Raw genomic sequence first — 21,594 nt, 5'->3', positions numbered from 1 at the left:
GATGGTTCTAGACTATTCTCAGTGGTAGAAGAGGACAGGACAAGGAGTAATGGTTTCAAGTTGCAGTGGGGGAGGTTTAGGTTGGATATTAGGAAAAACTTTTTCACTAGGAGGGTGGTGAAACACTGGAATGCGTTACCTAGGGAGATGGTAGAATCTCCTTCCTTAGAAGTTTTTAAGGTCAGGCTTGACAAAGCCCTGGCTGGAATGATTTAATTGGGGATTGGTCCTGCTTTGAGCAGGGGGTTGGACTAGATGACCTCTTGAGGTCCCTTCCAACTTTGATATTCTATGATTCTATCTCCCTTGCAGCTTCTCTGATGATAAATAAAGGCTGAGCTCTGATGGAAGTATTTCCGACACTTGGAGCATTCATAGGATCTCCCGCCTGCGTGGATCCTCTGATGTCTAATAAGGTGTGAGTTCCGAGCAAAGGTTTTCCCACACTCACAGCATTCATAGGGTTTCTCACCTGTGTGGATCCTCTGATGTCGAATAAGGTGTGAGAGCTGAGGGAAGTTTTTCCCACACTCACAGCATTCATAGGGTTTCTCACCTGTGTGGATCCTCTGATGTCGAATAAGGTGTGAGAGCTGAGGGAACGTTTTCCCACACTCACAGCATTCATAGGGTTTCTCACCTGTGTGGGTCCTCTGATGTCTAATAAGGTGTGAGCTCCAAGTGAATATTTTTCCACACTCACAGCACTCATAAGGTTTCTCCCCCGTGTGGATCCTCTGATGTGTAATAAGATTTGAGTTCTGAGTGAAGGTTTGCCCACACTCACAGCATTCATAGGGTTTCTCACCTGTGTGGATCATCTGATGTCTAATAAGGTGTGAGTGCCGAAGGAATGTTTTCCTGCACTCACAGCATTCATATGGTTTGTCCCCAGTGTGGATCCTCTGATGGCTAATAAGAGCTGAGCTCTGAGGGAAGGTTTTCCCGCACTCTCTGCATTCATAGGGTTTCTCCCCTGTATGGATCCTCTGATGGTTAATAAGGGTTGAGCGCTCAGTGAAATTTTTCCCACACTCTCTGCATTCATAGGGTTTCTCCCCTGTGTGGATCCTCTGATGGTTAACGAGGACTGAGCTCCAAGTGAAGGTTTTCCCACACTCACAGCATTCATAGGGTTTCTCCCCTGTATGGATCCTCTGATGGTTAATAAAGGCTGAGCTCCAAGCGAAGGTTTTCCCACACTCACAGCATTCATAGGGTTTCTCCCCTGTGTGGATCCTTTGATGGTTAGTAAGGGTTGATCTCTGAGAGAAGGTTTTCCCACACTCACAGCATTCATAGGGTTTCTCCCTGGTATGGATCCTCTGATGGTCAATAAGGGCTGAGCTCCGAGAGAAAGTTTTCCCACACTCAGAGCATTCATAGGGTTTCTCCCCTGTGTGGATCCTCTGATGTTTAATAAGGCTTGAGTGCTCAGTGAAGGTTTTCCCACACTCACAGCATTCATAGGGTTTCTCTCCTGTGTGGATTCTCTCATGTTTAACAAGGCACGAGCGCCTACTGAAGTTTTTCCCACACTCAACACATGTGTTACTTCTCTCTCCCATGGGGATTCTCTGCTGGGCCATGGTTTCCTTGTGGCCTTTGTGAGTTCCCTGATAATTAACAGATTTTCCAGCTTTCTGCACTGGCTGGTTTCCCTGCCGCTTCTCTGGCCTGTGCTGACTCTCACAGGCTTTTCCCTGCTCACAAGTCCTAGACACTCTCCCTTTGCATCTTTGCAATAAAGACTCTTGTGGTTCCATTTCATCATCTTCCTGCTGAGGATTCTGCTCCATGGTCTCTATCACCATCCCATCACCTGCTAGGACAGAGAAAGAAAAAATTTCAGAAACAGGAATGGAAAAGACCAAAAGAACAGCTGGAAATGGAAAAAATCAGGGACTGAATTTCACCAAACTCTTTCTTAAAGGGGAGAGAGGAGGGGATCAATTCTGCATGCAGTTCCCATCCAAACACTCTAGGAGAAGGAAGTTTGGGGAAGGAGGTACTGCCAGGAGTTAGTCAGGATGGGTAGGAAGCTGTGAGCAGTATCTGCCCTGAGGATATGACACCTGCTGGGAACGATCATGAACACAGAGAGCTCACAAGGCCTTTGCTGGGAACTCCAGCTATTTTCTTCAGGCACTGAGTTGGTTTAATGATCACTCACCTGTATACCTACCTCTCAGGAGCTTTCTTTCCTCTGAGTCCTGGAGACCTGTGGAAAACAATTCTTCCCCTTTTTCCAGCTGGGAGATGACATCAAGTTTAGAAACTGGAAATCCTGCTAAGGGGAAAGAAGACAAGTGAGATCAGATGAATTCGTGGGGCTTTTGTCACACACACAAAAAAATTCTGTTACTTTAACCCCAGCCCATTTTAAAGCAGTAAAATCCTGAGGCCAGCTCCCCAGGTGCTCAAAGGTTCAGGGCACTCTTCTTCTGAGGTAATTAACTGTGCCCATGTCTACTAGGAACATACACAGCCAGACACTCATGATCAAAAGGGCTCTTAAAACCCAGAGCAGGTAACTCCATGTCACAGAAAGGGAAGACTCCAGTCAGAGGGGAAGTCCCCCTAGAACTGCTTCATACTGACAGAGAGAGAGGGCCACAGACACTAGAGGAGAGAGAAAGGCCTGAGACCTGAGAGCTGATGGGGGACACTCAGAGAGACGAGGAAGGGCACAGAGAGGCAGCTAGCCCTGCCAATCACTATGACCCCCATGGTCCTTCCTCTAACTGCTCTCACCCTTCCACACCTCCAGGGACCCAAGCAAAAATCTCTCCTTGGGTTTTCTCCTCTCCTCCCATGGCCCACATCCCTTCTCACTACCAGTTCTCCCAAATTATCTACTCCCCAACCCTCATCATATTATCTCAGTTGTCCCTTGGTCCTGAGCTCCTGCCAGAAATGTGTCCCTTTGCTCCCTCCCATTGCTAGCACCCCTATTTCCTGGAGCACCCTCTACCCAACACCCATGCTCCCTTTACTCTAACCAGCACCAACCCTTCCAGATTCTTGGTTTCTATTGCTTCCAGCCCTCCACAGCTTCCTAACTCACTACAGCAGCTGTTCCATGGCATCACCACCCCTTACCACTGCCCCCAGCCCTCCCAACTCATAGGAGATCTTTGCCCCAAACCTTCCTCTCCCTGCTCTCTAACACCCTCCCTCCCATTGCCCAGAACCTCCCCATTATTATCATTTACTATTCCTGTTACCATAGCACCTAGTAGTGCTATTCATGGACTAGGATCCCATTCTGCTGGACACTCTATAAACAAAAAAATGGTCTTTTCACTAAAGATCTGACAATCTAAGAATGAGAGAAGAGAAAGATGGATACAGACAGACATGGGTGTGACAGAGATGGCAGTTTCCTGTGATATCCAGGACCATCCTTATTGAATGAAGTCAAACCTTACTGAATTAAGTTCTCAGTATCCTTGGAGTTTATTTGATTAAAAATATGAGTGTGTACGTATTACCGTGGGACGGTCTTTAACATCTCCGGGGAGGAGACCTGGCTAACATAAACCCTAGGAAATCTTATGAACTTCCAAAGACTCTTTGAAACAACATGCTAGACAAAGGTAAATGGGATTCCCAGGAAATACTTGGAAGAAGGAGAAGGCAACTTCTCACCTCCACCCCAAACCTATGGAAGCTGTGAACACAAGTTCTACTCCTGGGGTAATTCTGCACCAAAAATTAAAATTTCTGCCCATATTTTAAAATTATGTAAAATTCTATATATTTTAGTTGTCAAAATAACGCAATATAATCATGCCATTTTCAATTATTTGGGTAATTTATTTCAACATACCTGTCAGCAAATATGTCTGTAACAATACAGACAACAAAACAGATTCAGGGAATGTTTTTTGACAAATAGATTAATTACAAGGAATATTAATACAGAACTCTGAGTAATAATTCATTAAAACTACAATACAGAAATGTATTTCCCGCATCCCTCAGAAGCAGTGCAAAACCTTGTGGGAGTCAGGGGTAATGGAGATGAGGAAGAGGAAAGTGCTGGGAAGGGGCCTGGGTGCGAACCTCGAGAGTTGTTTGGTGTGGTGGAAGAAGTATGGAACAGACTTTTGGGTGGCGGGAGGGGGTGAGAGGGATTGTTAAGGATCCTTCCCCATACAAAGCCTGGCTGACCCCTAGTCTCTCTCATTCAGACACATCTACACATGTCCCCATGTGTCCCTGCACCCTCTCCGCACTGCCCCCATGTGGTGCCACACTCCCACTCAACAACCCCCTCACTCAGGTGTCCCTGCCCCACTCCCCATGTGGTCCTGCACCCCCAATAAGCCACTCCCCTCCCCATGTGTCCCTACACTCCCAGCCCTTAACTTAGGCTGTCCCCGCACTAGTTCTTGAACCCCAGTCTGTGATTCCCCAGCAGCCCCATGTGCCCCACACTGTCCATCCCCCATATTCTGTGCCTCCTGACCTGGCTCCATGGGTATGGTACTATGAGGACCCTAGACGCTCCTCTTCCCTATCTCCAACTGGAACCGCTTGTGCCCAAGAGCAACTGCTCTTTTTACTGGCACCACATCAGCCCCTAGTGGGTGAAAGGTATAACTGCAGCACATCTCTGGCAGAATGTATTTTCTACAGAGAAAAAAATTCTGTGCGGCACATTAATTCTGTGCACATACAAAGGTGCAGAATTCCCCCAGGAGTAAAGTTCAGAGGCCCAAACTAGATAAAAGGGTATGCGCACATGCATAGGCATGCTTGTTCTGAGCTAACAACCACAGAAAAAACTCTTGGTGGGGTCTGAAGGTCTGTTCACCTGCCTGAGCCCTTGTTGGGGTTGGGGTGCTCTCAGGTAAGCTTATTAGCATGTGTATAGGTTCTTTTATTGTTTTTAGTATGTTCTTTCTGTAATGCTTTTACCTTGAGAATCCCTGTTTGCTGGGAAAGGGCGGTCTGGTAACTTAACTGGGGCCAGTTAGGCTGTTCATAGCCTCTGAGGAAGGAAGGCAAAGCAGGTCTGCTGAGAGGATCTGCCTTGCTGGGCAATTCACAGGGTAGGCAGGGAGCTGTGCAGCCTGGAGATACCCCAGTCAGGAGAGAGAGAGATGTGGGTTTCTACCCAAGAGAGGTGACGTCTGGGCAGCCTGAGAGTGGGAGCCCTTGCTGGACCACAGAGGGGGAATACAGGTGCAATGGCCATGAATAGTGACAGGGGAAGCACAAGGAAACAATAAGACAACATTTGTCATCCTGATAGATAGTGGTCTTAGCACACAACCCACCTAACCACTGTCATGTGTTTGAAAGCTTCATTGAACTGGGGAGTTGTATGGAGGAATGGGAAGAGGGCTAACCAGGTAGGTCTTGGGATGTTTATGGGGAGTTCCTCCAAAGAGCAAGAAGCATCATGGAAGAAAGCTCAGAACAATAGAAGGGAAGGGCTGGAAGGGAGCTTAAGAATTTTTCAAGCCCAGCTCTCTGTGCTATGACGGGATCAAGCAAACCTAGACCATCCCTTATAGGTGTTTGTCCAACCTGTTTTTTTTAAAACTTCCAATGATGGGGAATCCACAACATCCCTTGGAAGCCTATTCCAGAGCATAAATATCCTTGCAGTTAGAAAGTTTTTCCTAATATCTAACAGAAACTGCAAAGTAAGCTCATTAAGGACCTGGTGGAAGATATCTCTGAGTCATTAGTGATAATTTGTGAAGATGTCTTAAAATCTAGTCCAAGGACTAAGTATTATGTAAGCCATCCCCTATCCCCAACCTGTTCTTACAAACTTTTGGGATCGGTAGAACTTTCTTGTATGATGAACAAGATTTTCAGTAATCCTCATCATATTTGACTTGACCGTCTGGGAGGAAGCCCAAGGCTGGGTTGTTTTAAGGGAACTGTTTTTTGCTTCTGGGTATCTAGTAAGGTAGTGTAGAAGCTGTTTTGTTGCTGGCATGGTACATCTAAGTATCAGAATAACCACCAGCTTTGGGGATTGTCTGCCCCATTCTTTGCAGCTTGCACTAAGTGAGCAATCTCAGCATGGTAGCCCTGGGACCCTGGTCATGAGTTTCAATAATGGCATAGAGAACACCAAACTGGGAGGGGTTGCAAACACTTTGGAGGACAACATTAGAATTCCGAATGATCCTGGCAAACTGGGAAAATGATGGGAAATTAATGGAATGAAATGCAATAAGAATAAATGCAAAGTAATACACTTAAGAGGAAATAATCAACTGCACAAATATAAAATGGGAAAGGACTGCCTAAGGAGTATTGTGGAAAAGGATCTGGGGGTGGTAGTGGATTACAAACTAAATAGGACTCAACAATTTAATACTGTTGCAAAAAATATGAACAGCATTCTCCCATGTATAAGCAAGCGTGCTGTAAGCAAGACACAAGAAGTCATTCTACCACTCTGCCCAGCACTGATAAGGCCTCAACTGGAATGCTGTTTCCAGTTCTGGACAAAATACACTTCAGAAAAGATATGCACATATTGGAGAAAGTGCAGAGGAGAGCAAAATCAAAAACGATTACAGGTCTGGAAAAATGACCTATAAGGAAAGACTAAGAAAATTGGGTTTGTTTAGTCTAGAAAAGGGAATCCTGAAGGGGGTCATGATGACAGTCTGCAAGTACATAAAAGCTTGTTATAAAGAGGAGGATGCTTAATTGTTCTCCTTATCCACTGAGGACAGGATATTACCTCTTGGTAATGAGCTTGAATTGCAGCAAGGGAGATTTAGGTTAGACATTAGTAGTAACTTCCTAACTGTAAGGGTAGTTAAGCACTGGAACAAATTACTTAGAATGGTTGTGGGATCTCCGTTATTGGAGGTTTTTAAGAACAGGTTGGGGATTGCTTACCTAATACTTAGTCCTTGAACTAGATGACCTTTGCGGAGTCTTCCAGTCCTACATTTCTATGATTACTTGTTCTCCTACCTTCAGTGGACACAGAGAACAATCACTGTCCTCTTAAGAACTGCCCTTAACATATATGAAGAGTGTTTTCAGGTGCCCCTTAAGTCTTCTTTTCTCAAGATTAAACATGCCAGCTTTTTTCAACCTTTCCTTTTGGGTTAGGTTCTCTAATCCTTTCATGATTTTTATTGCACACCTGAGCAATACCTTGAATTTCTCCACATATTTCCTAAAGTGCGACACTGAGAAATGGACACAGTACTCCAGCTGAGGCCTCACGCGGTGCTGACTAGAGCAGGACAATTACCTCCAGTGTCTTACAAATCAAATTCCTGTTAATAGATGTCAGAATGATAATATCCTCTTCTGCAGTTGCATCACAATGTTGATTCATATTCAGTTTGTGATCCACTATAACCCCCAGATCCTTTTCAGCAGTACTACTGCTTAGCTAGTTGTTCTCCATTTCGTAGTGTGCATTTGATTTTTCCTTCTGAAGTAAAATACTTTGCACTTGCCTTTATTGAATTTAATCTTGTTCATTCAGACCAATTCTCAATTATGTAATGGTCATTTTGAATTGTAATCCTGTCCACCAAAGCGCTTGCAACCCCTCTCAGCTTGGCTTAATAGCCACAAGTCTGCTTTTAGAACTCCTTATTCTGATACTCTCACCCCTTTCTATCCTTAGAATCACAAAATCTATCATTTCATGATTAATTTCACCCAAATTGCCTTCCAGCTTCAGATTCACTGCCAATTCCTCCATCTTGGTCATAAACAAGTCTGAAATGACTATCTCTCTGGTCACTTCTGCCACACTCTGGAATAAAAAGTTTGTCCCCAAAACGCTGCAAGAATTTAATGAACATTTTGTGCTTTGCTGTGCTACTTTTCCAACATATCTGGATAGTTAAAGCCCCCCATATCTACTACATCTTGTGTTTCAGATATTTCTGTTATTTGCTCTAAAAATTCCTCATTCACCTTCTCTTCCTGATATCTTTACCTACAGAAGACCCCAACCACAACATCACCCCTATTTTTTTTACTCCTGTTATCTTCACATAGAGAACCTCAGCTGTTCTGCTTACCACCTTCTCCTGGATCTGAGAACAAGTATTTATATTTTTGACTCCTGGGGGCATTCTGTGCCAAAAAATTAAAAATTCTGCACACAATATTTTAAAATTCTGCATATTTTATTTGTCAAAATAACTCTACACCATCATGCTAGTTTCAATTATTTTGGTAATTTATTTCAAAATATGTTAGCAAGTATGTGTGTAACAATCCAGACATACACAAAAATTCCCCCAGGAGTAGAGAATTAAAGAAACCCCTACGACAACGCTCTTTCTGTTTCTCTCCCACCACCCCACCCCCCCCAAGCCCAGCTGCAGGGTGCCCCCCCGTCCAGACACCTGCACCCCCCTCAGCCCATACACAAACACCCCCAACCCCAGAGCCCAGGGATCTAGAGGGAGAAACAGCCTGATGTTGGGTCCCAGGCTTGTATGGAGTTTCCTGCATGCTGCTTTCTTCCTTCAGAGCATTCTGAGACCTGCAGCTGCCAGGAACCCCCCGGCAGCGTCTTCTATTTGTGAGCTCAGTTCTGCCAGGCCAAGTGGCCCCTAGTGGGGGCCAGCAACTCTGCAGCCCATTTTGGTGGGGCAAAAAAGAAAATTCTGCATGCACAGCATTTCTGCGCAAATTCTGCATTGCACAGTGGCGCAGAATTCCCCCAGGAGTATATAATGCGACACCTCTTCCCTTTCTACCCTGCTGGTCCTTCCTGAACAACCTAGATTTGTCTGCAACAATATTCCAGTCATAAGACTTGTCCCACTAAGACTCTGGGATGCTAATTAAGTCATAATTTAGCTTATGTACTAATACTTCCAGTTCTTCCTCCTTCTTCCCCATACTCCTTGCATTTGTGTGTAGACATCCAAGATGTTGAGCAGCTTTCCCTTTGGTTGTTCCTTTGACCTTATTGTAAATTTTCCTCTCCATGAAGGGGCTTGTCTGAAAATTTAACAAGTGGGTGATAGAGGCTGGCATCACGAGCTGATCAGAAGTGTGAGATCGCACCTCAGTACTGAAAGAGAGATCACATGTAAGGTAGTAATAAGCCAGAAAGGGCCTTGACACTGAAGATAAGTGTTTTATGTTTGATATGATAGGAATGGTGGAGATAGTGGAGGGATTAAAAGAGATGGCTGTGAAATGGTTTTCAAGGGTCTTGGATGACTCTAGCCTTTATACAGGGTCTCCTGGGTCTGCTCCCTTTAGGCTGTCTGCACTACACCAGGGAGCGAGCCTTTCAGCCTAGGTCCCCAAACTTGCAAGAGTGATGCTCAAGCTAGCACATTAAAAACAGCTGTGTAGACATTGCAGCTCAAGTGGAGCTCAGGCTCCCAAGCCCATCCCTGGTTTGAGAGACCTAGCTCTAGCCCAGGGGTCTCAAACACATGGCCCGCGGGGCTATTTCCTGCAGCCCGCCAAGCAGCCTGGCCCCAGTACACGCCACTGCCACCCTGGAGCCCGCACCCCTCCTGCACCCCAACTCCCTGCCCTGAGCTCCCTGCCACACTCTGACCCCCTGCTGCACCCCAACCCCCTGTCCTGAGCCCCCTGCCACACCTCTCCTGCACACCCTGGGGGGCAGAGAGGGGGCAGAGTTGGGGTTGGGACTTCAGGGCAGAGGTTGGAATGGGGGCAGGGAAGGGGTGGGAAGAGGTGGGGGCAGGGCGGTGCCTCATGGAAGGGGTGGAGTGGGGGTGGGGCCAGATGCAGTGAGGGTGGGGGTGTCAGTGATGTGGCCCTCGGACCAATGCACTCATCCTCATGTGGCCCTCGTGGTCATTTGAGTTTGAGACCTCTGCTCTAGCCCAACCTCCAACACCTAGACGGTTATATATAGCCCTCCAGAGTGAGTCTGTGGACCTAGGCTAGGAGGATCTCTCCCAGAGACAGTGTAGACATATGCATAACATGTTACTTCCTAGCCTTTGCTTTCTGCAAGGGTGACCCCCAGGCCTCCACTCCTCGGAGATAGGCACGTCTGGAGGCAGCACCCTTTGTGTCATGATGGCACTTCAGTGAGTTCAAATGATTTCAGACCCCTCATAAACATCACTTCTTTTGAGGTGCTGCAGCCAGTAGGTATTTGCAGCAACACAAGACAGCCTTTTCATAACAAGACCACACGGCTTAAGCAACTGCAATACAGATCCCTTGGTTAGTCCGGTAAAGCAATACTGAACTCTACATTCATTTTGGCAAAGTCATCTGCCCAGCTTTTCCAAAGCCTCCTCCATTTCATCTCTCTCTCTCTCCGTGTCTCAGTCTTTTTGTCCTGGATAGCAGCAAAGTTAAAGCCCAGTTGGTTTGAACCCTTGTTCCTACATCCCAAAATATACTGCAGTTGTGTTCTTGTGTTCTGTTTTCCTTAGACCCAGTCATTACACCTTCATGTCCAATCTTTGAGACTTCCACTGTTCAGTGTGCCTCATTCATATATCAACAGTTCTTGAAAGTGTTACTTCAATAGCAATTACATCCACATCCCAGAAGAGGAATTAATTTCTTCACACCCAGTGGCTAGCAAAATAAATTGAGAGGGAAGCAGATCCATGTATATTTTTCATTAAAAGAAACTACTAAATAAATCCCCCATTCTCCAGAGAGAGACAAGGTCAAAGAAAAAGACTAGGACAATGAATCATAAAATCACAGAAACACAGGGGTAAAAGGACCTCAAAATGTCAGCTAATCTATCCTGCAGCACTAATGCAGGACCAAGTATATATAGAACATTAGACAAATATATGTCAGCAACCTGTTTGCAAAAACCTCCAGTGACTGGGATTCCACAACCTCTCTTGGTAACCTATTCCAGGATTTATTTATCCTCACAAGTTGGAAAGTTTCTTCTAATAGCCAACCTAAACATCCCTTGCTGTACATCAAGCCAATTACTACTTCTCCTACCCCAGAGCACATGGAGAACAATTGATCACCATCCTCTGCAAAGCAGCCTTTAACATATCTGAAGACGCTTATCAGGTCCCTCCCAATCTTCTTTTCTCAAGACTAAACACCACCAATTCTTTCAAACTTTCCTCAGAGGTCACATTTGAGGATAGTGAGCCAGCTTTGTGGATGTTTACTTCTGAATGGATATGAGCAGCACATGATTGCGTACATTAAGGAGGAGAGAAGAATATTGCAATAAATTGAGACAGGAGAATATGAGAGCTTGGACAAAAGTTTTAGCTGTGTGGATGGGTAGGAAGGCTGTACCTTAGGGACATTATGCAGTAAGAAAATGCAAGATGTAGAAATAAGGTGCATGTGAGGACCTAGAGAGAGGCCTGTGTTGCGGCATATGCGCAGCGTACAGACGTGAGACAGAATGCAGAAAAGGATGGTGGTGGTCTCTGCAGTGATACAGAAAGGAGGCTGGGGGATGGCTCAGGGGAAATATTAAGACGTGTGTTTTAGCCATTTAAGCTTTTGAGCTTGAGCTGATGACTAGACATCTATGAAGAAATATCAGAGAAACAGGCTGAGATTTCAGTTTGGAGAGAAAGGGACAGGTCTGGAGCAGAGAATTAGATCTGTGAGTTATCAGCATAGAGACGGTAGCTGAATGAGAGAATTAAAAGTGGCAATTCTTCAACAAAAAAAACTTCAAAACCAAACTCCAATGTGAAACTGCAGAACTGGAATTAATATGCAAACTGGACACCATCACATTAGGCCTGAATAAAGCCTGGGAGTGGTTGGGTCATTACAAAACCTAAATCTAATTTCCCCCATACTAATTTCCCCCTACAGTTCCTCACACCTTCTTGTCAACTGTTTGAAATGGGCCACTCTAATTACCACTACAAAAGTTATTTTTCCTCCCTTGGTATCCTACTGTTAATTGAATTGTCTTGTTAGACTGACCTCACACTTGGTAAGGCAACTCCCATCTTTTCATGTATTTATACCTGCTCCTATATTTTCCACTCCATGCATCTGATGAAGTGGGCTCTAGCCCACGAAAGCTCATGCCCAAATAAATTTGTTAGTCTCTAAGGTGCCACAAGGACTCCTTGTTGCTTTTGCTGACACAGACTAACACGGCTACCACTCAAAGCTGAATTTGTGTTTGTGAATGAAATTAACCAATGTAAGGTACAGAGGAAGAAGAGAAGTGAACCAAGGACAGAGCTTGCGTAAGCCCCGCAGAAAGCTGGAGTGGGGATGAGGATTGTCCAAGGACACACTGAAACAGAGCTCAAAGAAGTAGGAGAAGTGGGAGAGGATAAGGGAAGATCAGATTTCAAGAAGAGGAGCATGGTCGATGGATGAAAGGCAGCTGACAGGTCGAGGATCAGAATGAAGTAGTGGTTCTGAGCTTTGCCTAGGGAGAGGCCGGTAGAAACTTTTGCAAAAACAGTCCCAGTGCCCTGCTCAAAATCTCTCACTCTCTGAAACGGTCCCTTCCCACCCCACCAGGCCCTTCCTGCTTTCTAGAGCAACCACTCTCCAAGCCCTTTACTCCCCATGTCCCTCGGCTCCAAGTGTTCCCCACTCCCAGCTACTCATCACCTACTCAACTTTCCTTCAACAGCACCACCATTGCTGGGCCCTCCACCCCCTTTTCCCCATTCCTAGTCCCCACTCTCCCAGCTCACACCATTACCAGTTCCCAGGAGCAACTCTCGCTGACTCCCTCCAGCCTCCTCCTTCTACTGTACCCAATCATCCCTGATTCCCTCTAATCCTAGTCCTCCACACACTCCTCCCCTCTGTTCCCTCTGATCTCAGGCCTCCCTGCCTTGTGGCACCCCACAAACACCAGTTCCCCATCATCTTCTCCTTTCCTCCTGCTCTCCCTTGTCTTAAAGCCTGAATGAGACCCTCAAACTGTCTCATGTCCACAGATGAGTGCACCTGATTGCCATGTCCTCCATGCATTTGGAAAGTTATCCTAGCAGACCACCAGCTCCACTGTATTTAGGGTTCAGCATTACTTTCTGTTTAAAAGCCAGCTATTCTAGTTTCTCTGCAGTTTACATGCTTACTCACATTGTCCTGAAATATACTGCTCACCATGTGGGTGCAGGGCAGGATTAGTGGTCTAAAGAAGGGGTTAATACCATCTTGCCCTTGCGACTTATTAATGTTTAAATTATCAATTTGTTCCAAAATGTCCTCTATCAACACCTTAATCTGGAACTTTTCCTCAGATTTGCCAGCTACAAAGAATGGCTCAGGTGTAGAAAAGTCCCTCACATCCTCTGCAGTGAAGACTGATGCAAAGGATTCAGTTAGCGAATCAAGGGCATTGCAGAGCAACTGAGTGCTCATTTAGCATCCCAAGCACCCAGTAGCCCCACTGATTGTCTGGCAGGGTTCCTGATTCTGATGTACTTAGGATGGGCAGGAATGCTGTCCCTAGCCTCTGTTTGCCAGAAGCTAGCAATGAGTGGCAGGGGATGGATCACTTGATGATTACTTGTTCTGTTCATTCCCTCTGGGGCACCTGATACTAGCCACTGTTGGAAGACAGGATACTGGGCTAGATGGACCTTTGGTCTGACCCAGTAGAGCCATTCTTATGAGAATATGAAAAATTTACAACACACAGTGTTAGGGCTCTGACTCAAATGCATGATGTGAAAGACAGCATGCAGTGAAATATAGTAAAAAAAAATTAAATGAATCAAACTGTTCCACAGAATCTCTATTGATAAAAATTCCACGCTTGAATAATAACGGTATAGCAATAGGAATATACTACTGAACACCTTACCAGGATGATCTTGGTGATTATGGAATGCTCAGGGAGATTAGAGAGATTATAAAAATGGAAAAGTCAGTAATATATGGTCAGTGGAAATCCCCAAATGTTTACTGGGTACATGTCACCTCAGGATGGGATGCAGAGATAAAGTTTTTATTCACCGTTAATGACATCTTATTGGAGCAGCTAGTTCTGGAATCCACAAGGGGAGAGGCAAATCTAGATTTACCCCTAAATGGCACACAGGATCTGGTTCAAGAGGTGAATACAGCTTAACCACTTTGTAATATAGAGCATAATGTAATTAAATTTAATATGCCTGTGAGGGGTAGAAGCCCACCACAGATGTATTTAAGAGCATGTTCTTGTCACAAGGTTTGTCAGCAGTCTGGTGGCATACATGCTAGTGGTCTCCAATGCTCAGGGTGGGTAAGTAAAGGCAATTACTCAGAAGGAATCCTCAGTGCAAGGGTAAAGAGGTGGTAACATTATGAAAGTCTGAGATGGATTGTGTGTAGTAGGCTCAATATCTAAGTGCAGGCCAGGTGTAGGTACCTTCTGTTCCCTACATGAAACCTAACCCCAAGTTTTGCCTTAGCAAAGAGAAGGTGTTAGACTTTGTGCTGTACTGGTCCTGTGCTCTGTTCCCAAACAGCTCCATAGCGGGGAGGGTAGAGTGTCATTTGCCTGTTGAGGTGTTGCTGAAACAGGGCAGAGATGAGGTTGCACTGTGGGATGTTGTGAAACTAAACTCTTCACTTCCCCTTCGAATAACCAAGGGGACAGGAATCCTTACCCAGTGAGGTCACATTCTCATAGTTCTCCTGCATGACATCTCTGTACAGAGCTCTCTGAGCGGGGGCCAGCAAAGCCCACTCTTCCTTGGTGAAATACACAACCACCTCCTCGAAGGTCACTGGCCCCTGAAAGAGAAAGAGCCCCCACTCAGTACCTGCTGCCTCTGACAACCCCACAATTCACAGGAGAGGAGCGCCAATCACATGGAAGCTCTGGGAGGCAGGCAGACAGCATTATCCCATACCTGCCCCATCGGAACAGGCAGGAAGCATTAGGGTGAGTGGAGAAAAAGAGAGCCCTTCACCCCTCTGAGCAGAAAGAGCGGGCAGGGGTCTTCACATTCATCACTCACGTACTAGCCAGAGGCTCATACAGGAGATAAGGCTCCCAGCAGAGTCCAAGGATAACACCATGGTGGGAATTGCAACACCCTCCCCATTGATAGCAGCTAGATGGGGGTGTCTTCCCTAGGCCTCCCTGAAGTGCTAAGTTCCCTCTAAGGTGAACGGCCGCACAGCTGCCTATTAAGCCCCATGCAGGGACTCAGGGCTGCGGCAGGGAAAGGCACCCTTCCCCATCGGCCCCGGTGCGGACCTGCTCCAGACTTGCCACGGTTGGGGAAAAGGCACCCCTCCCCCGGCCCCAAGCACAGACCTGTCCCGGACTTGCTGCTGCTGTGGGAGAGGAGCCCCTCCCTGAGGCACCTCTCCCCCTGCCCCAAGCTGCTGAGGTGAGAGAGGGCTGGGGGGAGTCCTCTCTCCCCACTGCAACCCCGGGGCAGCCTGTACCCCCAAACCCCTCATCCCCAGCCCCACCCCAGAGCCCACATAGTCACACATCACCTCCATATTGGGGCACATAAAATTCATTCCGCACATGGACATAAAAAATTAGAGGAACACTGCTGATGGGTGCCCCTTTATATCTCACAGCAGCCTCTGGCTAGTAGGTTCAGGCTCTAGTATTGGACTCTGGTAAGTTTTCCCAGCCCACTCCAGGGGGGTTGTTTCCTGTTCCACAAATTAGGAAATTCCTACCCACAAACCCCAGGGGTCTGTTCCTACCAAATCCCAGAACGTTTTTCACACCTTGCCCCTCTCCCTTTCTCCAGCCTGTGTAATTCCTGACCCCTCCCACCTTCAGACCAACTCCCCTCCCCCACCCCCCCAAGTGCCCACCTCCTATGTATTTACTGCCCTTCTCGCTCTCTAACAGGAACCCACTAGCAACTCCCTGATAAATCCTACCTCAACTGGCTCCACTGCAGCCATTTCCCTTCCCTGGAAGGATGGAATGATCTGGAGCAAAACAGGGATGTTACACTGCAGCCTGTTAGAACAGGAAATAATTTCACAATTAAATTACCCCCCAGGCTCTTTCCGGGCACACTAGTGTTCTAGACTGTTGCGCAAATAACAGAAATTCAAAACACATTTTACTTACCCAGACCTCTGTTAGAAAAGGAATTGAAAAAAACCTGTAAGTTCTTGGAATGTACTAGGGACACCTGTTTGTTTCAGAGGATTGAAGTAGTAGTAACTGGAGGACAGCCTTTTAGACTTGATTCTGGCTAACAAGAAGTAATTAGTTAGGAAACTGAAGGTGGAAAGCAATATGGGTAAATGTGATCATGAAATGATGATTTCAAGATTCTGTGAGAAGGAAGGCATGAGAGTAACAGAATAAGGACAATGGACTTCAAAAAGGCAGACTTCAACAAACCCGGAGATCTGGTAGATGAGGTCCCATGGAATGAAATCTGAGCTGAAAATAAGAGTTCAGGAGAGATGGCGATTTCTCAGAGACAATATTAAAGGAGCAACAGCAAACTATCATAATGTGAAGGAAAGATAGGGCTATTTTGCCCACTTACTATTCTTTCTATCAGGAGCTCTTTAATGATCAGAAAATAAAAAGGAATCCTACAAAAAGTGCTATCATGGACAAATTGTTATGGATGAGTACAAAAGAATAGCACAAGCATGTGGGGGGAAAAATCAGAAAGATTAACTCACAAAATGAGTTAGGCCTAGCAAGTTATAGAAATGGCACCAAGATAAGGGTTCTATAAATATATTGGGAGCAAGAAACGGGTGAAGGAATATGTAGGTACTCTACTTACCAGGGATGGAGAGTTCGTAACAGATGACATCAAGAAGACTTAAGGTGTTTAATGCCTTTTTATATTCACTAAAAAAGTTTAATTATGACCAGATACTAAAACAATTATTCTTAATCAAGAGTGGGAGGAACAGAAACCACAATGGGGAACTAACAGACTAAAATATATTTAGATAAGTTAGATGTATTAAAGTCAGCAGGGCCTAATGAAGCTCATCCCAGGGTACTTGAGGAATTAGCTGAAGCAATCTTGGAACAGTTACCAATTATCTTTGACAACTCCTGGAGGATGGTGAGGTCCCACAGGACAGGAGAAGGAGAAGGGCAAACATAAAACCGGTCTTTAAAAAGGGGAACAGTGAAGACCTGGGGGAATAAAAACCAGTCAAGCCTTAGATAACTGGAAAGAAAATTTTATTAAAACAATCAATTTATAAGTACCTAGAGAACAGTAAAGTGAAAAGTAATAGGCAGCATGGATTATCAAATACAAATCATGCCAAACCAATCTGATTTCCTGCTTTCACAGGGGTAATGCTTTTATGGATGCGGGGGACACTGTAGACATGATATATCTTTATTTTAGTAAGGCTTTTGACCCAGGCCACCATGGCATTCTCATAGGCAAACTAGGGAAATGTAGTGTACATGAAAGTACTATGAGTGCACAATTTCTTGAAAGGCTGCACTTAGAGAATACGTATTAATGGCTTGCTGTCAAACTGGGAGCATTTACCTAATGGGGTCCCACAGGAGCCAGTCCTGGAACTGGTACTATTTAATATTTTTATGAATGGCAAGGATAATGGAGTGGAGGGTATGCTTATAAAATTTGTAGATAACACCAAGCTGGGAAGAGTTGAAAGCACGTAGAAGAACCAGAATTTAAAATGACCTTTATAAATTAGAGAATTTATATGAAAGAACAAGATGAAATTCAATGAAGAAAACTGCAAAGTACTACATTTTAAGCAAGGAAAATCCAATGCACAACTACAAAATGGGAACTAACTGGCTAGTACTACTGAAAAGGGTCTGGAGGTTATAGTGGATCACAAACTGAATCTGAGTCAGCCATGTGACAAAGTTGTGAAAAAGGCTAGTTAAGCACTGGAGTAGTTACCAAGGAAGGTTGTGGAATCGCCATCACTGGAGGTTTATAAGGACAGGTTGGACAAATGCCTCAGTGTAGGGGGCTGGACTAGATAACCTCTCAAGGTTCATTCCAGCCCTACATTTCCATAATTCTATTCTGAGGAAAAGTTTGGTCACTTTATTACAGCACTGATTCATCCCCTTCCATCAGCACTAAACCACCAGGACATTTTAAAACTGTCCCAGTAACAAAGTCTGAGAAGCAATTGCGAGACAAGAGCAGAACAAAAGGAGTGACTTTGGGAGATTCCCCTCCCAACATTGTCCCCAGGGGAGCACACTCCCACAGCTAGTTGTATAGGAAATTGTTTTTTTTCCTCTCCCTGCACCTCACCTTGTCACAGGAAAGTGAATCTGCCCAGGGATGCTGCAATAAGTGTGAGTGGGCAGGTCAGAGATCTGGGAATCTCTCCCCAGTTACTTCCCCCCCCTACCCCTTTCAGTCTCTCTCTTTTCCCCTTATGTCTTCCTTCCCCTGCCCCTCCCCCTCTGGCTGAGGGGCAGCCATTTCTAGGTGTTTGGTCTCCTATGACTGGATCAGCTCCTACAATTGCTAAGGGGAGGAAATACGTGGGATGAAGGGGAGGGCTGTTTGTGCACAAACATTTTCCCTGAAGTCTCTATTAATTACCTGGAGTTTCTGGCTCAGCTGTTGGTGTTGGCAAAGTCTAGGGCTGCCTTATGGGCTAATTACAGCTGGAGAAAGTCCTCACCTTGTCTGGGCACAGAGAAGACTTTACTTAAGGTCACTCCCTAGCCTTGATTCCGCCAGGGGAACAGCAGCTGCTCAGTCTTGATTCCCAGATTGGAATGGAGGCAGCAGTGTCTGACCCAGGAAGCTCAACTCCAATATCCTGAGCAGAGAGAGAGACAGACAGAGAGAGACTGAGCAGTTTCCCCATCTTTAGTAATAACTGAAATACCCACTCCACAGGGAGGCATCCTGATCTCATTTGCCCACGTGTTAATCTGGTAATCCGGCCCTCAAACTCCTGCCAGGGAGCGGGGTCTGGAAAATTAGAGAGAAAATGGGGCAAAATCTGAAAAGGAGACTAGAGAAACTGTCAATAATTGCTTGCTGCCTTTACACCTGAATGGAGAGGTCCTTTCTCTGACTCCTGTCCATGGGGCACATGGTAGGAAGGTGACCCATAGAAGCTGACTTGAGGCTGACGCAAGGTAAGCAAAGCCGAACCAGCCTCCTAGGGTACTGGCTTGGAAGTCGGTACGGCGGGTGGGCCTGGCCTCCCTGACATCAGTGGTTCTCAACCAGGGGTACAGGTACCCCTGGGGGTACACAGAGGTCTTCCAGAGGGTACATCAACTCATCTAGATATTTCCCTAGTTTTACAACAGGCAACATAAAAAGCACTAGTGACGTCAGTCCAAACTAAATTTTGCACAGTACAACGTGTGTGCGCCGCCCTGTATACCACACACTGAAACGTAAGTACAATATTTACATTCCAGTGGGTTTATTTTATAATTATGTAACCCTTCTGCCAGGCCAAGTTGATAGCAGCAAGGGCCGGGTTCAGTACACAGGGGTTCCCTCTCATCAAAGCAAATGCAAAAACTGGCTCGAGCCCCCATCCAGTGACCCGGGAAAATCTTACACACCCCCTGGGCGCCTCAAAGAGGCAATACTTCCCCTCTCGCAAGCACAGAGTTTTGGTGCAGTAGAGAATCTTTAATAACATGAGGTAAACAACATCAGCATTAAATTGGGGAAACACCACAACTAGTGTTCATTAACCAAACCATGAGCAAAGACCCACCCCAGCAAATTGGGCCACATCCTTTCCCTCGGGTTCTTGAGTCCCAGAACCCAAACGTCTCTTGAGTCCAGCAATCCACAAATCACCCAAAGTTCAAAAAGTCCAGCCCCAGAGTTCAAACTTCATCTGCAGAGTGTTACTCCCCAGTCTGGCTAAAATGTGCCTGTGTGTGGGGGAAAGAGGTAAGGGGCACCTTACGTGTCCTGAAGCTGACTGCCCCACAGGGCTCTGCTCCGCTCCACCACGACCGGCTCCGCTCTGCACAGCTTGCCGTCCCACGAACACTTCACTCCGCCGTCTCACAAACAGCTCTGCTCAGCTCGCCGACTCATGAACAGCTTCACTCTGCACAGCTCACCTCGCCGTCTCACAAACACTCCGCCAGCCTATCCACGAACAGCACTACTGCACTCTAGTTCTGCCGGCTCCCCACTACTTGACACAGTGCTCAGTGATTTCAGCTCATAGTAGTGGGAGCCTTAATGCTGGTGCACCATGAGGCCAAAGTGAATTCAGCACAGTACCTGCAGCAAGACTCTTAATAGACCCAAAATTAGCTCTGACATTCCACAGTGGAGAGAGACAGAGGTGCAACTGGTGTTTCAGGCCCTCACAAAAAGGCCCACACCACCAGGTACAAATACCTGTCTCAACCCCCCTCAATTCACAAAGTTTTGGAACCCATGTCCCTTGCCTAGTAAGCGCTACTTAGTTGATGGTGAGTCCCTCCATCATAACAAAAGCCCAAGCACAGTTCCCATAATCAGGGTAATAACAATTTATTCTTCCCGCCCCAATAACAGAGACACTGGGGATCCCACAACAGCCAAAGTGACGATTTGGGCAGTTATGGCCTCATTCTAGGCGGGGTGGGTGTGCCAATGCAAATGAGATCAGCCCCTGAAGTTCTTTTCCACAACTTGCCACACCTCACCACCAGATGTCAGGGTGGAGCTCAGCCTGACTCTGCTGACAATTATAGGGTCCACATGAGCAAGTCAGCCACGCCCAGTCCCGGGGGCTGCGACACGTGGGCATGTCTGTATCTGACACCTGGGGGACAGGAGACGCAGCCGACGCCTGGAAGGGGACAGTCACCTGCAAAGGGAGCCCCAGCCCCCAGCTACCCGCCCCTGGCCCAGCCCCTCAGCCAGGAGACCCCGCCCCCAGCACGATCCCTGGCCCCCGACTGCCACGAGCCGGGCGGGGCCGGTCGCTCCCTCTGGAGCCCGGCCCTGGCCGCGGGGGGAGCCGGGGGGGGAGGGGGCGTTCCTAGGGGCGCTGCCCGGACCCCGGGGAGCAGCAGGGCGGGGCCCGGAGACCCCGGGGCTGAGGCTCCCCACGGAGCGCAGCGGCCCCGCCCCCGGGACACCAGAGTTCGCGTTAGAAGCGGGAAGGCGCCGGGGGGGCTCTGGGCGGGGCCACTGCTCCGGGAGGGGGCGGGTCTGAGAGGCGCCGGCTCGGGGAGGGGCACAGGGCCGAGGGCGGTGGGGGTGTCTCGGGGGGAGGGTCAGGCTGACCCCGGGGCCCTCCCTTACCTGGGCTCCAGAGAGCGGAAGTGCCGCGAGACAGGCTGAGAGCAGGAGTTCCGGATTGTCCTGGGAGCGGAAGTGAGGTTTGGTTGCCCCGGCAACTGTCACGCATCCCTCAGGAAGCGGAAGTGGCCTATCCCGGTGCGCACTGGGAAGCGTAGTTCTCTCGCGCGCCCTCACGCTCGGCTTTCGATTGGCGGAGGGGGCGTGGGCACCTCCCCGCTCCCTGATTGGCGGAGAGGCCCGGGTCAGCGCGGGGCGGGTCCGCCAAAGACCCTGCGCCAAGGCTGCGGGAGTCGCAGGGAGCTGGAGGCCCCCGGGGTCCCGTTCCCGGGCGTGGCCTGGGCAGCGGGGGGCTCGGGGGCGGCGCTGCCGCCCAAGGATTACGCCTTCTCATCGCACCCTTTCAGTTGCTTTGACCTGGGCTCCGGGGGTGGGGCCACACGCTGCAGCGTGGCCATTTGGG

At 47.3% G+C, this 21,594-nt stretch overlaps 1 protein-coding gene across 1 annotated transcript; it reads right to left on the bottom strand.

The window, feature by feature from the left end:
* Window positions 1-251: 251 nt before the first annotated feature.
* LOC144258222 (uncharacterized) lies at window positions 252-20,967 on the bottom strand. Its single transcript, XM_077806627.1, has 6 exons — window positions 19,795-20,967; window positions 18,532-18,672; window positions 15,790-15,871; window positions 14,541-14,667; window positions 2,174-2,290; window positions 252-1,825 (listed from the first exon to the last, which is right to left on the bottom strand). The coding sequence occupies exons 3-6, from the start codon at window positions 15,811-15,813 to the stop codon at window positions 252-254; spliced, it is 1,842 nt and encodes a 613-aa protein (XP_077662753.1). The 5' UTR covers window positions 15,814-15,871; window positions 18,532-18,672; window positions 19,795-20,967.
* Window positions 20,968-21,594: the final 627 nt, after the last annotated feature.

Source organism: Eretmochelys imbricata, chromosome 28, assembly GCF_965152235.1.
Source record: "Eretmochelys imbricata isolate rEreImb1 chromosome 28, rEreImb1.hap1, whole genome shotgun sequence".
Lineage (NCBI taxonomy): Eukaryota > Metazoa > Chordata > Testudines > Cheloniidae > Eretmochelys > Eretmochelys imbricata.
This window is presented reverse-complemented; position numbering and strand designations above follow the sequence as displayed.